This window comes from Lethenteron reissneri, unplaced genomic scaffold (assembly GCF_015708825.2).
Source record: "Lethenteron reissneri isolate LAM-NWPU_2019-01 unplaced genomic scaffold, ASM1570882v1 scaffold_618, whole genome shotgun sequence".
Lineage (NCBI taxonomy): Eukaryota > Metazoa > Chordata > Hyperoartia > Petromyzontiformes > Petromyzontidae > Lethenteron > Lethenteron reissneri.
This window is the reverse complement of record NW_026892140.1, coordinates 290,582-307,796: the sequence shown is the minus strand read 5'-3', so window position 1 is coordinate 307,796 and position 17,215 is coordinate 290,582. Positions and strand designations below refer to the sequence as shown.

The following is a 17,215-nucleotide window of genomic DNA, read 5'->3' as shown; positions in this document are numbered from 1 at the left end:
CGTTCCGCTTAAGCTGCTCCTTGCACCCGCACTGCATCTGCAGCGTGACTGGGGAGGGAACAGCAGAGGGGAGAGCGCTCACGAGGTCAGTTGAACACGTCGGAGGCTTTCGCGACCAGTATTATTCACAATCAACGTTGTTGGGTTTAGATGGCGTTGTTTATACTGGTAGGAACGAAGTGGACCAGCCTACAATAGATTATATCGTCCGTCCGTCCGTCCGTCTGACCGTGTAGCAACATCGCCCCCTACTGCAAACACTTGGCAGGACCCGACAAAAACCTTTAGACTCAGTGAGGCTTTCCTGGCTAAACAAGTGTAACATTCCCTTATAATTCCCTGAGATAGTTTTAATTAAAACATTTAAATAAAAATTAACTCACAGCGGCGTAAAGCCTACAGCTAGGCCTAAAGCCTAGAACTAGGCCTCAAACTCTCCCTTCGTATCGTCCGATTAGGTGCAGCAACATCGCCCCCTACTGCAAACACTTGGCAGGACCCTACAAAACCTTTAAGACTCAGTGAGGCTTTCCTGGCTAAACAATGTAACAATACATTATGTTTATATTCTTTGGTTACTCGTTCCTAACAGCCCACCACGCAGGGTCCTGTTAAATGTGTCGTGACCCTCCACCACCCGACACGGCCAATCGGTTAAAAAAGTGTCACGTTGACAAAAGACAAAATAGTTCGCTGCTTTAGCCCCCACGCCGGTGTGTTGTTGAAGCGTGAAGCCACAACTTTTACAATTGTTGAGTAGCACTACGACATTTTGCTGGTAATTGCGTCCAGCATCGTCGGGCAATTCGCCAGAACGGTGAGGGGCTCTGCTGTGTCGCTATTGCGCTATTGCGCGACCGCCGTTGACGTCGAAGATGAACAACATCTCCGCGCACTTCTCCCCGACGTTGTGAAATGCATCATGTAATTGCGTGGTGTACGGTACAGTGTAGTAGTGCCTTGTCTAAAGGTGTCAGCTGTTGCACCAGTTGCAAGAGTAAAAACCTACCACTATATTTTGCCACTAGCTAAAGGAAATGTCTCATAGTGTAATGATGCCTTGTATAAAGGTGTCAGTTGTTGTACCAGTTGAAAGGGTAAAAACACATCACTACATTTTGCCACTAGCTAAAGTAGATGTCTCATTGTGAATAGTTTTAGTCTATTTTCGGGGTGGGTGGGGTGGTGGTGTGGGTGGGTGGTGGGGTGGGGTGGCGGGTGGGGTGGCGGGTGGGTGGTGGGGTGGCGGGTGGTGGCGGGTGGGGTGGCGGGTGGGGTGGCGGGTGGGGTGGCGGGTGGGGTGGCGGGTGGGTGGCGGGTGGGGTGGCGGGTGGGGTGGCGGGTGGGGTGGCGGGTGGTGGCGGGGGGGTGGCGGGTGGGGTGGCGGGTGGGGTGGCGGGTGGGGTGGCGGGTGGGGTGGCGGGTGGGGTGGCGTGGTGGGTGGGGTGGTGGGGCACCTTGCGAGATGTCGTATCCCGTGTCGCAGCACGCGGCGTTGATGTCGGAGCATCGCTCGTTTGCCTCGGAGGTGTCGTTGCAGCGCCGCCTCGCCGGAGCTCCGCCGGGAGCGCCGCGGACGCAGTACTCCCTGGCCTCCACGTGCACCAGCTCGCTCGCTCCGGGCGCCGGCAGCCACTCGTTCACCGGCTGCAGGCGCCAGCGCGCGACGTCGCTGCTGCTGCTGTTGCTCCTCACCAGCCGCATGGCGGAACTTACGTTGTACTTTTCCTGCAGAGATCGTTGACATCGTCGTCGTCGTCATCATCGTCGTCATCATCGTCATCATCGTCGTCGTCGTCATTGTCATCATCGTCGTCATCGTCGTCATCATCGTCATCATCGTCGTCGTCGTCATCATCGTCATCGTCGTCATCATCATCATCGTCGTCATCGTCGTCGTCATCGTCGTCGTTATCGTCGTCGTTATCGTCGTCGTTATCGTCGTCGTTATCATCGTCATCATCATCGTCATCATCATCATCGTCATCGTCGTCGTCATCATCGTCGTCGTCATCGTCATCGTCGTCATCATCGTCATCATCGTCGTCGTCATCATCATCGTCATCATCGTCGTCGTTATCGTCGTCGTTATCATCGTCATCATCATCGTCATCATCATCATCGTCATCATCGTCATCGTCGTCATCATCATCATCATCGTCATCATCATCATCATCGTCGTCGTCGTCGTCGTCATCATCGTCATCATCGTCATCGTCGTCATCATCGTCGTCATCATCATCGTCATCATCGTCGTCGTCATCATCATCATCGTCATCATCATCATCGTCATCATCATCATCGTCATCGTCGTCATCATCATCGTCATCATCATCATCGTCGTCGTCGTCATCATCGTCATCATCGTCGTCGTCATCATCGTCATCGTCGTCATCATCGTCGTCATCATCGTCGTCATCGTCGTCGTTATCGTCGTCGTTATCATCGTCATCATCATCGTCATCATCATCGTCATCATCGTCATCGTCGTCATCATCGTCGTCATCATCATCGTCGTCATCATCATCATCATCATCATCGTCGTCATCATCGTCATCATCGTCATCATCATCGTCATCGTCATCATTGTCATCATCATCATCGTCGTCATCGTCATCATCATCATCGTCATCATCGTCATCATCATCGTCATCATCGTCATCATCATCGTCATCATCATCATCATCGTCATCATCATCGTCATCATCGTCATCATCATCGTCATCATCATCATCATCGTCATCAGTGGTGGTGGTCGAGTGAATGCGGTGGAATGCTGTTAGGGACCCCCCTTCCCCCCCCCCCCGTTTGTAACCCTGCTGTGGATTTACACCTTGAGACGTCTCCTTTAGCAGTGGCAAAATAGTAGTAGGTTTTTATTTTTTATGTTTTTTTATGTTTCGATTTAAAGCTTCTTTCGTGACTGCTGCAGGGATTCATCTTCTTGGTTCTTTCGGTAAAGTCACCACGTAGAAGGGAAGTAATAGAATAATAAAATAAACATAATACCCTTTAAACTGGTACAACAACTGACACCTTTACACAAGGCATCACGTTTGCCTTGTATAAAGGTGTCAGTTTTGTACCAGTTTCAAGGTTAAAAACCTAATTCTAGATTTGAAGCTTTCGTGACTGCAAGGATTCATATTCTTAGGTTTTTTCGGTAAAGTCACCGTGTAGGTAAAACATTAAAATTAATAAAAGTAAAAAACGACGTTTCGGAGGCAACACAACCTTCCGTCTTCAGGTGGAACCGTCACAGCCACGACAGCCGTATCAAGTAAAGACCTACTACTATACTCCTGTGGATGAATCCCCGTCGCTCACCCACCCACCCACTCACCCACTCACCCACCCACCCACTCACCCACTCATTCACTCACCCACACTCACCCACTCACCCACTCACTCACCCACACTCACCCCTCACTCACTCACTCCCCACCCACTCACTCACCCACCCACTCACTCACTCACTCCACCCACCCCTCACCCACTCACTCACCCACTCACTCCCCCCCCACTCACCCCACCACTCACCCACTCACTCACTCACCCACCACTCACTCACTCACCCACTCACTCACTCACCCACCCACTCACTCATTCACTCACCCACCCACCCACCCACTCACTCACTCACCCACCCACTCACTCACTCACTCACCCACCCACCCACTCACTCACCCACTCACACACCCACCCACCCACTCACCCACCCACCCACTCACTCACTCACTCACCCCTCACCCACTCACTCACACACTCACCCACCCACCCACTCACCCACTCACTCACCCACTCACACACTCACCCACTCACACACTCACCCACCCACCCACCCACTCACTCACCCACTCACCCACCCACCCACCCACTCACTCACTCACCCACCCACTCACTTACTCACTCACCACCACTCACTCACCCACCCACTCACTCACTCACTCACCCACTCACTCACTCACCCACTCACTCACTCACCACCCACTCACCCCCCACCCACCCACTCACCCACCCACCCACCCACTCCCCACTCACTCACCCACTCACTCACTCACTCACCCACCCACTCACTCACTCACTCACTCACCCACCCCCCACTCACTCACCCACTCACACACTCACCCACCCACTCACTCACCCACCCACTCACTCACCCACTCACTCACCCACTCACACACTCACCCACTCACTCACCCACTCACTCACTCACTCACCCACCCACCCACCCACCCCCACTCACTCACCCACTCACTCACCCACTCACTCACTCACCCACTCACTCACACTCACCCACTCACCCACTCACTCACTCACTCACCCACCCACTCACTCACCCACCCACCCACCCACTCACTCACCCACTCACACACTCACCCACCCACTCACTCACCCACCCACTCACTCACCCACTCACTCACCCACCCACCCCTCACCCACTCACCCACTCACTCACCCACCCACTCACTCACCCACCCACCCACTCACCCACCCACTCACTCACCCACCCACCCCCCACCCACTCACTCACCCACTCACCCACCCACCCACCCACTCACTCACCCACCCACTCACCCACCCACCCACCCACTCACCCACCCACCCACCCTCACCCACTCACCCACTCACTCACCCACTCACTCACTCACCCACCCACTCACTCACCCACCCACCCACCCACTCACTCACCCACTCACACACTCACCCACCCACTCACTCACCCACCCCACTCACTCACCCACTCACCCACTCACCACACACTCACCCACCCACCCACCCCACTCACTCACCCACTCACTCACTCACTCACCCACTCACTCACTCACTCACCCACTCACTCACTCACTCACCCACTCACCCACCCACCCACGCTTCGTGTCTCATCCCCGGCAGCCGTGCGCTCACCTTCAGAAAGTCGCCGACGCTGCGAAAGTCTTGGAGCCGCGGCAAGCAGACGCCGACACATTCGCCGGTTCTCTCGGCGCAACCGCATTTGAAGTACGACAGGTCTTCCACCGCCTGTAGCACCACCACCACCACCGTCACCACCGTCATTGTCACCACCACCAACACCACCACCACCACCGTCATTGTTACCACCACAATCATTGTCACCACCAACACCACCACCACCACCGTCACCACCGTCATTGTTACCACCACAATCATTGTCACCACCACCACCACACAACACCACCACCGTCACCACCTTCATTGTTACCACCACAATCATTGTCACCACCACCACCACCGTCACCGTCATTGTTACCCCCACAATCATTGTCACCACCACCACCGTCACCACCACCGTCACCGTCATTGTTACCACCACAATCACTGTCACCACCACCACCGTCACCACCGTCACCATCATTGTTACCACCACAATCATTGTCACCACCAACACCACCACCACCACCACCGTCATTGTTACCCCCCAATCATTGTCACCACCACCACCACCGTCACCACCACCACCACCACCGTCATTGTTACCACCACAATCATTGTCACCACCACCACCACCAACGCCACCACCACCACCACCACCACCACCGTCACCACCACCACCACCACCGTCATTGTTACCACCACAATCATTGTCACCACCAACACCACCACTGTCACCGTCATTGTTACCACCACAATCATTGTCACCACCAACACCACCACCACCACCGTCACCACCGTCATTGTTACCACCACAATCATTGTCACCACCAACCCACCGTCACCGTCATTGTTACCACCACAATCATTGTCACCACCAACACCACCACCACCGTCACCGTCATTGTTACCACCACAATCATTGTCACCACGAACACCACCACCGCCACCACCGTCACCACCGTCACCACCGTCATTGTTACCACCACAATCATTGTCACCACCACCAACACCACCACCACCACCGTCACCACCGTCATTGTTACCACCACAATCATTGTCACCACCACCACCACCGTCATTGTTACCACCACAATCATTGTCACCACCACCAACACCACCACCACCACCACCACCGTCACCGTCATTGTTACCACCACAATCATTGTCACCACCACCACCGTCACCGTCATTGTTACCACCACAATCATTGTCACCACCAACACCATCGTCATGTCACTGCCAATCGCCATTCGCCAATAAGTGGCGGTGATGTCACCACGACGGAGCTTGTGCCAGGCTGTGTGCACGTGAAGCGTCGGCAGAAGGTCACGGGGCAGACCCAGCAGGTGCCACGGGTCGACTGACCGAGATGACCGAGATGACTGGCTGATGCACCACCTGTGCCCCCTACTGTGCCAACTTGCTGTGCTTTAGCCACCCGGCGCTCCGCTCGTTGTTGTGAGCGTCGCTCCTCCGCCCTCCGTTGTTGTTGGAGGGCGACTGCCTCCGACTGCCCAGTAGCGTCCTTCACGAGCCTCCTCCACAGAGGCCGATCTTGACACCGCTGGTACCGGTCATCGGCAAGTCCACTCAGCTCCACGTCCTCCTGTACCACATCACTTCATGTCTTCTCTAGCCCGTGCCGCGCCCTTTAAGCACCCCCGATCCGTTCGAACCTCCTTTGCCAGTAGCAAAATATAATTGTTTTTTTACCATTTTATCTGGCAACTGGCAAATGAGGTTGCAATGGTGTAAATGCTTACCCCGAGCTCTGATACTCTGATGGTGCATTGTCTTTGAGTTGTGCGCCTTTTGGCGTCGTCTGGTCCAACACCATGTGAGACTAGGCTCTAAGAAAAGCTGTCTTGGGTGTGGACACAAATCAATGTCAAGGACAGTGCATACATTATCAGAGTTGTGGTTTTTGTTTGCATTCCGACCGCAGGTATTGTGGTCCATGCAAACATGACTCCTTGTAAAAAAGGTGTCAGTTTTGTTTCCAGATAAAAGGGTAAAATAAATCAATTATCACCCTCTATCCGGCCAAACCAAAGCGGTTATAGGCATGCAGTGGCTGGGCATGTGGGCTACATGGCCCAGCCAACGCAGCCTTGCCTGCCGGAGGAGCTCAATGGGACTTTGTCAAGATCTTTCAAGGATTTGTGAGCTCCTCACACAATCCAGCCTGTTGGTTAAACTCAGAATGGATTGGAGGCAGGCCAGCCTGAAATATTTCTAAGCAGATAGGGGGGTGGGGGGGGGTCCATGTTTTGCAAGCGTAGAGGGCATGACCATGGCCAAGAAGACCCGAAGCTTTGTGTGGAGCAACAGACCAGGTAGCTTCCGCAAAGCATGGTGCAGTCGATGCAAAGATAATGCCACTCGATTGATTGAGAACTCTTCTGCCACAGAGCTGTCATAGGCACACTGCCCAGCTACGGGAAACTCTCCACAACTGCCCCATCACCAATTGAGAGTTGTGGAGTGTCCGATGGTACAAAATACCCAGGCGGGTGCTTAGTTTTGGTGGGGCTGTAAGGGGGAGGCAAGGCCCCACCCTCTCAGTGGCACGCTCCAGTTTCAGCCAGCAGCATAAACGTGGTTGAGCAATACGGAGCCATCCCTTGACCGCAACCCGGGCAGGTGGCAAGATGCAGCAGCAGAACTGTTGAACAATACAACCCCTAAATTTCGATTTAAAGCTTCTTTCGTGACTGCAGGGATTCATCTTCTTGGTTATTTCGGTAAAGTCGTCACGTAGAAGGGAAGTAATAAAATAATACAAATAAAACACAATAAAATAATTCTCACGACGTTTCGGCCACAACGCAAGCAGCCGTCCTCAGGTGGAGAACAGATCTGTCGGTAAAGTTACGAAGAATGGAAGTAATAAAATAATACAAATAAAACACAATAAAATAATTCTCACGACGTTTCGGCCACAACGCAAGCAGCCGTCCTCAGGTGGAGAACAGGTCTGTCGGTAAAGTTACGAAGAATGGAAGTAATAAAATAATACAAATAAAACACAATAAAATAATTCTCACGACGTTTCGGCCACAACGCAAGCAGCCGTCCTCAGGTGAAACCGGGTCCGTCGAGGCGACAGCGTCTGAAATACAACCCCTAGACAACCAAGCCCAACTATATACATGTGCAGCATTTCACAAAGGGGGTGATGTAATGAGAGCCTACGTCGGATTCACGTGGCGATCGGCTTTGCCGGTCCCGCTCTACAGCCAATGGGGGGAGAGCCTGGGAGCATGGCCCCGGCGTGATCACGGGATGTCAGCCAGGTGATTGGTTCTGCTGGTCTTGGCCTCAGCCAATGGGAAGACAAGTCGGGGCCTGGTCCCGGGAGTTGATGGGGGGGATCTGGAACATTCGGCGCAGGCTGTTGAGGATTGGCTGGAGGGTACCACGTGACCCAGGCGTTAAATAAGGAGAGAGAGGAGAGACACGGGGTCAGACACGGAACTAAGAGAGGGAGAGAGAGGGGCCACGCGCGAGTGGGGCTCCGGGTGCCACGTGGCGGTGGGTCTCTGGTGTCTGTCTGCCCGCTTCCCGTTGCCTGCCAGCAACGGGGAGTGTTTGTGAGCTGCAAGAAGTGAAATAAAAGGACCGATTCCACAAGCCGTCTCCAGCGTGTTATTACAAAACGATACTTTTTCCCGTAACAGGACCCTGCGGGGTGGGCTGGTAGGAACGAGTAACCAAAGAATATAAACATAATGTATTATTACACTTGTTTAGCCAGGAAAGCCTCACTGAGTGTAAAGGTTTTTGTAGGGTCCTGCCAAGTGTTTGCAGTAGGGGGCGATGTTGCTACACCTAATCGGACGATACGAAGGGAGAGTTTGAGGCCTACTTCTAGGCTTTAGGCCTAGCTGTAGGCTTTAGGCCGCTGTGAGTTAATTTTAAATTTAAATGTTTTAATTGTTAATGTAAAAGCTTTAAATGTAAATGTTTCTATTTAAAAACATCAGGGAATGTAACATTGTGAAACATTAACTCCCTTTCACACACGCGGGGGTACGATACGAAGGGAGAGTTTGAGGCCTAGTTCTAGGCTTTAGGCCTAGCTGTAGGCTTTAGGCCGCTGTGAGTTAATTTTCCCGTAAAAAAAACATTCCTCACGACAATCCCTACCGCCCGCTCGCTCACCCGCCGGCCCGCTTCGTTGTTGTGCAGTTCCATCAGGAGGAACTTCGACAAAGACTTGCGTCGCCCTCCTTGCCTCCAGCGGTCTTTGACGCCCGCGTCCAAGAACAACTTGGCGAAATGGCGTCCGTATTTGACGTTGTCTCCGGGAAGCAACCAGGGTTGGTAGGTCCACGTGCAGTTTTGCCGGATCACCTCCGACGTGTTGCAGGCGCGCGCCACGGCGTGCACCACGCCGGCGGCGGTGAGGGCGGAGAAGAAGGCGGCCTCGCGAGAGCCTGCGCCCCCCCACCCCCCCCACCCACAAAACAATTTGATCATTTGTCTATAATGGAGGTTGTTTGTTTTTCTGGCGTAGATCGCCGAAATAGAAACGTCACCTCAACAACTCTTGGAACCTCCCAGTTCAACCAGTCTACACAACAAAGACTCATTCTTAGCAACGATTTCAGCCGCACCACCTCTACATAACAAAAGGCGCAGTCCCATTTACACGCATCTTTACATCAGCCGCACCTTAACAACTCTTGAAACCTCCCGGTTCAACCAGTCTACACAACAAAGACTCATTCCTAGCAACGATTTCAGCCGCACCACCTCTACATAACAAAAGGCTCAGTCCCATTCACAGCAGCCGCACCTTTACATCAGCCGCACCTTAACAACTCTTGGAACCTCCCAGTTCAACCATTCTACACAACAAAGACTCATTCTTGGCAACGATTTCAGCCGCACCACTTTTACATAACAAAAGGCTCAGTCCCATTTAGACGCACCTTTAAAATCATCCGCACCTTAGTTTACACAACAAAGGCTCATTCCTAACAGCGTGCTTCAGCCGCACCGAACCTCACAACAATAATATTCAGGGCCTACCCTTAGCTCCTCCCACCCTCAACCAGTATAATACACAAGGACTGTGTTCTTGGAATTTCCCTCACTTGATACAGCTGTCGTGCTGTGACGGTTCCATCTGAACCTAACCCTAATCTAGATTTGAAGCTTTCGTGACTGCAAGGATTCATATTCTTAGGTTTTTTCGGTAAAGTCACCAATGTAGGTAAAACATTAAAAGTAATAAAAGTAAAATAAAATAAAAATCACGACGTTTTGGAGGCAACACAAGTCTCCGTCACAGCCAGATTTGCTGCATCAAGTGAGGCAATCTTGAATCATTGCCTCACTTGATGCAGCAAATCTGGCTGTGACGGTTCCACCTGAAGACGGAAGCTTGTGTTGCCTCCGAAACGTCGTGATTTTTATTTTATTTTACTTTTATTAATTTTAATGTTTTACCTACACAGTGACTTTACCGAAAAAAACCTAAGAATACTAACCCTAAGCCTAACGCGCTCGTTACCCTGGTACAGCACTGACCTGTTGCCGTGTGTTGGAAAGTAAATTCTCCGCCACATTTACAACGCGGGTCTCGCGATCTTTCGCCGAGGGGACAACAACCGCCGTCACGGGCGATAGCCACGATTGTAAAGAAATTGTCCTTCGGTCTTCAAGAGGGATTGGCCACATTCTATTTAAGCGACACTCTAAACCAGCGGTCGGGAACCTATGGCTCGCGAGCCATATATGGCTCTTCCAGTGACGACATATGGCTCCCAGGCAATTTTGAGTTGAAAAAAGAAAAAAAATCAGTTTGGAACTGATTTTAAAATACTTGTGATATTTGCTTAATAATAGTGTGTCATTTTAAAGTAAACAGAAATTAGTTTTGAAGATAAATTTCACGGGCCGCGCCTGCACGAAGCTCAACCTCACCACGTATAAACCAGACTACAAGGCCATCAGCAAAACTATGCAGCACCAGACGTCGCATTAAAAGTAAGACATTTTTAATTTATCATACGTTAAAAATACTATATGGCTCTCAATGAAATATATATAGAAATATTTGGCTTTTATGGCTCTCCCAGTCAAAAAGGTTCCCGACCCCTGCTCTAAACCAAACTGAATTGGCCGTGTCGGATGGTGGCGGGTAGACACCGCAGCATTCACGTTGATGCGATCTAACACAAAACCTTGATGATGAGCAAGCACCTTGTGAGACACAAGACACGGCTTCATACCTGGGGACTGCCTGGGCCACACTTGGGCAGGGTGACCAACCCCAACTTGAAGGGGTCACCGTCGAACAGAGACGGTCACCCCGTTGGGTGCTTTCAGGACACATCACACTACGCACCGCACACTACTACACTACTGTAGTGTGTAGTACACTACGCACTGCACACTACTACGCTACTGTAGTGTGTAGTACACTACGCACCGCACACTGCCACGCTACTGTAGTGTGTAGTACACTACGTACCGCACACTGATACGCTACTGTAGTGTGTAGTACACTATGCACCGCACACTACTACGCTACTGTAGTGTGTAGTACACTACGCACCGCACACTGCCACGCTACTCTAGTGACGTAGAACGGCTCGCTACGGCGCCTGCCTAGCGCCCGTCGCTCAAACCCGCCCGTCACCGGCAGAGGCTCGAAGCCGCCTCTGACCCGGGCGACGATCTCCTTACCCGACCGAGCCAAAGGGACCAGCCCGTCCTCCGTGCACTCTGACCTGGGCGACGATCTCCTTACCTGCCCGAGCCAAAGGGACCAGCCCGTCCTCCGTGCACTCTGACCCGGGCGACGATCTCCTTACCCGCCCGAGCCAAAGGGACCAGCCCGTCCTCCGTGCACTCTCACCCGGGCGACGATCTCCTTACCTGCCCGAGCCAAAGGGACCAGCCCGTCCTCCGTGCACGGCGCCTTGCGCTTGCGCTTCGCCTGGAACTGGTGCCGGTACTCGGCGATCGCCAGCCGCGCCGTCCACCACGAGCTTCGCGAAGTGCGGCTGCTGCCGGCAGACGTGGCGCTGTGCGGGGGACAGCCCCGGGGCCACGCTGCACAGCAGCAGCGGACGCTGCGAGGGGTCCACTGCCGGGGGGACCCACATTGCCAGCGACCTGCAGAGGAGGGGTGGGAGGTGGGGGGGGTCACGGTGGCTAGGAGATGTTGACTACCTCGCCTGGTACGCAGGAGGTTGTGGGTTCGATCCAAACCCTGACGATGCCTGCTGCTGCTGCTGTATATTTGGAGTCTGTGTGTCTCTCTCTCATCATCGTCACGGTGGCTAGGGGATGTTAACTCTCTTGTCTGGTACGCAGGAAGTCGTGGGTTCTATCCAGACCCTGATACCTGCTGTATATTTGGAGTCTGTGTGTCTTTCTCTCTCATCATCACGGTGGCTAGGGGATGTTGACTACCTCGCCTGGTACACAGGAGGTCGTGGGTTCGATCTAAACCCTGACGCCTGCTGCTGTATATTTGGAGTTTGTGTGTCTCTCTCATCATCACGGTGGCTAGGAGATGTTAACTACCTCGCCTGGTACGCAGGAGGTCGTGGGTTCTATCCAAACCTGATGCCGGCTGCTGTATATTTGGAGTTTGCGCGTCTCTCTCTCTCATCATCACGGTGGCTAGGGGATGTTGACTACCTCGCCTGGTACGCAGGAGGTCGTGGGTTCGATCCCAACCCTGCCGCCTGCTGCTGCTGTATATTTGGAGTTTGCGTCTCTCTCTCATCATCGTGGTGGCTAGATACATTTTTAATGACATTTATACATTTACGCGATCTAACCCCCCCCCGCAAAAAAACTCTTGTGGATGATATTGGTCACGAAAGCCCTGCCCGCTACCAGGTGTACGGGGGGCGTGTGTGTGCAAGACGTTAGGTAAGGTTGCTCATAAATAAATAAACTCAGAAACGTGTCGCGCTCATCGCAGCAGCGGAGGAGTGACGAGGAAGACAGCGGCGTTCTCACGGCCAGCGACTCTGTGCAGAAGAGAACGAGCGGGGGTGACGATGTCAAACACCTCGCACGGTACGCAAGAGTCGTGGGTTCCATCCCGACGATGCCCGCTGCTGCTGCTGTATATTGTGAGTTGTCATGTCTCACTCATCATCGTCGTCATCATCACGGTGGCTGGGAGATGTTAACTTCCTCGCCTGGTACGAGGGATCGAACCCACGAGCGCTTGTGTACCGGGCGAGGGAGTCAACATCTCACCACCGTGGTCGTGATGAACTCCGACTGCTGATGTCTGTAGCCGACCGACCTTATAACCAGATGAATCCCTGCAGTCACGAAAGCTTTAAATAAACAATTCTCAATTTAAATTTACGCATTTTGATGTCACGTCACATTTCTCAACCCCAACCCCACCGTCACAAATGTCTGACCCCCCCCCAGGTGCGTGACGTCATTTATGGACGGCCCCAAAGACCCCGCGCCACAACCAAGAGCAGAACATGTGTGGAGATAATTCAGTGACGAAAACATGTTTTATTGTTGTCCCTGGGTAGTAAAGTGTCATTACCTAATACCCACTCCACTAACAACAGTGTGACAACAACATTGACCCTTAGTGGTAGAGTGTTATGCCTAATAGCTAGTGCCTCACAAGTAGAGAAAGGGGCTCTTAATACTCCACACAAACTTTGTATTTGTGACCCAGCACACACAAGCTGAGTGAACAATCCACTCCATTAACAACAGTGTGACAATAACATTGACCCTGAGTGGTAGAGTGTTACTGCTAGTAGCTAGTGACTCACAAGTAGAGAAAGTGGGATAAGCTCCACAAATTCTAGATTTGAAGCTTTCGTGACTATAAATTCATACTCTGAGGTTAAAATCACGTAGGTAGAAATAAATACTAAAATAAATTTGAAATAAATAAAAATTAAATAAATTCTCCCCAAAAACTTTGCTTCTGTGACCCAGGACATTGATATTTACACATTTAACAATTTTAAATAAAAAAAGACGCGGCGTGCATTTGTCTCATCCCATCACGTAAAGTCCTGCTCACAAAAGCAAAGTTTGTACGGAATAATAATAATATCCATTAAATCTAATGTGTAGGCAATTTAACAACAACACGCAGCAACACTTCACTACGCAAGGCCAGACCTCGCGTCAGCTCGTGTGTTCTCGTTGTTGTTGAACCAATAAATATAGTTTAGATATGCAAGGAGACCCATGCACTGTATAGGTAAACCCACTAAAATAAACTCCTTTAAAAAAATAGTACAAACATTTTTAAAATTTAATTTTTTGAATACAATTTTTTTAAATACATTTTTTATTATTTTTTTTACATTTTTATTGAAAGGTGGAAGTGGACGACGTTTCGACCACGAGCCTTGAGCGCGACACACACACAGAGAGGAATGAAGTTGAATAATAAAACTTGTAGTTTCGATACTTGAGCTCCACGCTCACCGCGTGTTGACAAGTTCCCGCGGCAGTGGCGCCTGCTTCGTGCGCGAGGCGATTCCAGAGTCTAGGGACCGCGGCGTTCTTGATTCTCGCAAAGCAATATTTAAATAATAAGACGTCCATTAAAAAAATGTCATTGCTTTAAAGAGACGCTCAATTGATTGATGCCGATTTTTATTGATTGCTTATTAATTAATCTTTAATGTACTTATTTTTTTTTCGAGTGATGTTCACAAACGGAGGCAGGCGCGCCTGAGACGCGCGGCGCCTGATTGGTGTGCGAGCCGATTCCACAATTTAGGGACCGCGGCGTTTTCACCTTGCACAACAATTAACACGCCAATTTTAACACAGTGTGCAAAATGTTTAATTGATTAGACACCAGGAAGTAGACTAAACATTTTATTACAAGATATTGGCCACGACACTACAAAGGAATATCACGTGAAGTGAAAGCGTTGAAAATATAAAGGGGCAGAAATTATTCCATCGAGAAACAACATTTTTATTCAAACCCTGTACACATGCGACGTTGAGCCAATTTGGTAAACAGGTGTTCACACACAGCGTGGTAAACATAGGTGTACACACACAGACACCCAAAGACCCATAGAGACCCACAGAGACACACAGAGACCCATAGAGACCCATAAAGACCCACAGAGACACACAGAGACCCACAGAGACACACAGAGACACACAGAGACCACAGAGACCCATAAAGACCCACAGAGACACACAGAGACACACAGAGACCCACAGAGACACACAGAGACACACAGAGACACACAGAGACACACAGAGACCCACAGAGACCCATAAAGACCCACAGAGACACACAGAGACCCACGAGACACAGAACCCATAGAGACCCACAGAGACACACAGAGACCCATAAAGACCCACAGAGACACACGAGACCCACAGAGACACACAGACCCATAGAGACCCACAAAGACCCACAGACACGCATAGAGACTCACAGAGACACACATACACCCATAGAGACTCACAGAGACCCACAGACACCCATAGAGACTCACAAAGACACCATACACCCATAGAGACACACAGACACACACATACACCTATAGAGACTCACAGAGACACACAGAGACACACAGAGACCCATAGAGACCCACAGAGACCCACAGAGACACACAGAGACCCATAAAGACCCACAGAGACACACAGAGACCCACAGAGACACACAGAGACCCATAGAGACCCACAGAGACACACAGAGACCCATAAGACCCACAGAGACACACAGAGACCCACAGAGACACACAGAGACCCATAGAGACCCACAGAGACACACAGAGACCCATAAAGACCCACAGAGACACACAGAGACCCACAGAGACACACAGAGACCCATAGAGACCCACAAGACCCACAGACACCCATAGAGACTCACAGAGACACACATACACCCATAGAGACTCACAGAGACCCACAGATACCCATAGAGACTCACAGAGACACACATACACCCATAGAGACACACAGACACACACAGACACCTAGAGACTCACAGAGACACACAGAGACACAGAGACCCACAGAGACACACAGAGACCCATAGAGACCCACAAAGACCCACAGACACCCATAGAGACTCACAGAGACACACATACACCCATAGAGACTCACAGAGACCCACAGACACCCATAAACTCACAGAGACACACACAGACACCCACGGAGGCACACAGACACACACCTGCTGGGTCTGTCACGTGACCTCCTCCTCATGCACCTAGCCTGGCACAGCAGTACAACCCATGGCACCTGCTGGGTCTGTCACGTGACCTCCTCCTCATGCACCTAGCCTGGCACAGCAGTACAACCCATGGCACCTGCAGGGTCTGTCACGTGACCTCACACTCACAGGAGCTGTCAGGCTTTCTTCACACAGAGGGCTCGTTCACACTCACAACAGCTGAGTCAGCTTTCTTCACACAGAGGGCTCGTTCACACTCACAGGAGCTGTCAGGCTTTCTTCACACAGAGGGCTCGTTCACACTCACAGCTGCTGAGTCAGCTTTCTTCACACAGAGGGCTCGTTCACACTCACAGCTGCTGAGTCAGCTTTCTTCACACAGAGGGCTCGTTCACACTCACAGCTGCTGAGTCAGCTTTCTTCACACAGAGGGCTCGTTCACTCTCATAGCTGAGTCAGGCTTTCTTCACACAGAGGGCTCGTTCACTCTCATAGCTGCTGAGTCAGCTTTCTTCACACAGAGGGCTCGTTCACACTCACAGCTGAGTCAGGCTTTCTTCACACAGAGGGCTCGTTCACACTCACAGCTGCTGAGTCAGCTTTCTTCACACACAGGGCTCGTTCACGCTCACAGGAGCTGAGTCAGCTTTCTTCACACACAGGGCTCGTTCACACTCACAGCTGAGTCAGCTTTCTTCACACAGAGGGCTCGTTCACTCTCATAGCTGCTGAGTCAGCTTTCTTCACACAGAGGGCTCGTTCACACTCACAGCTGCTGAGTCAGCTTTCTTCACACAGAGGGCTCGTTCACACTCACAGCTGCTGAGTCAGCTTTCTTCACACAGAGGGCTCGTTCACTCTCATAGCTGAGTCAGGCTTTCTTCACACAGAGGGCTCGTTCACTCTCATAGCTGCTGAGTCAGCTTTCTTCACACAGAGGGCTCGTTCACACTCACAGCTGAGTCAGGCTTTCTTCACACAGAGGGCTCGTTCACACTCACAGCTGCTGAGTCAGCTTTCTTCACACACAGGGCTCGTTCACGCTCACAGGAGCTGAGTCAGCTTTCTTCACACACAGGGCTCGTTCACACTCACAGCTGAGTCAGCTTTCTTCACACAGAGGGCTCGTTCACTCTCATAGCT

General features: G+C 51.5%; 1 protein-coding gene across 1 annotated transcript in view; it reads right to left on the bottom strand.

Annotated features, from left to right (window-relative positions):
- LOC133339982 (forkhead box protein O3-like) overlaps nucleotides 1-17,215 on the bottom strand; it is a 24,602-nt gene that overhangs the window by 5,960 nt on the left and 1,427 nt on the right. The window contains exons 2-7 of the mRNA XM_061548082.1: nucleotides 12,886-12,896; nucleotides 11,788-11,918; nucleotides 9,061-9,335; nucleotides 4,909-5,022; nucleotides 1,458-1,728; nucleotides 33-37 (exon numbers count right to left, since the gene is read on the bottom strand). Coding sequence (XP_061404066.1) covers nucleotides 33-37; nucleotides 1,458-1,728; nucleotides 4,909-5,022; nucleotides 9,061-9,335; nucleotides 11,788-11,918; nucleotides 12,886-12,896 — 807 coding nt within the window. The remainder of the gene's footprint in view (nucleotides 1-32; nucleotides 38-1,457; nucleotides 1,729-4,908; nucleotides 5,023-9,060; nucleotides 9,336-11,787; nucleotides 11,919-12,885; nucleotides 12,897-17,215) is intronic.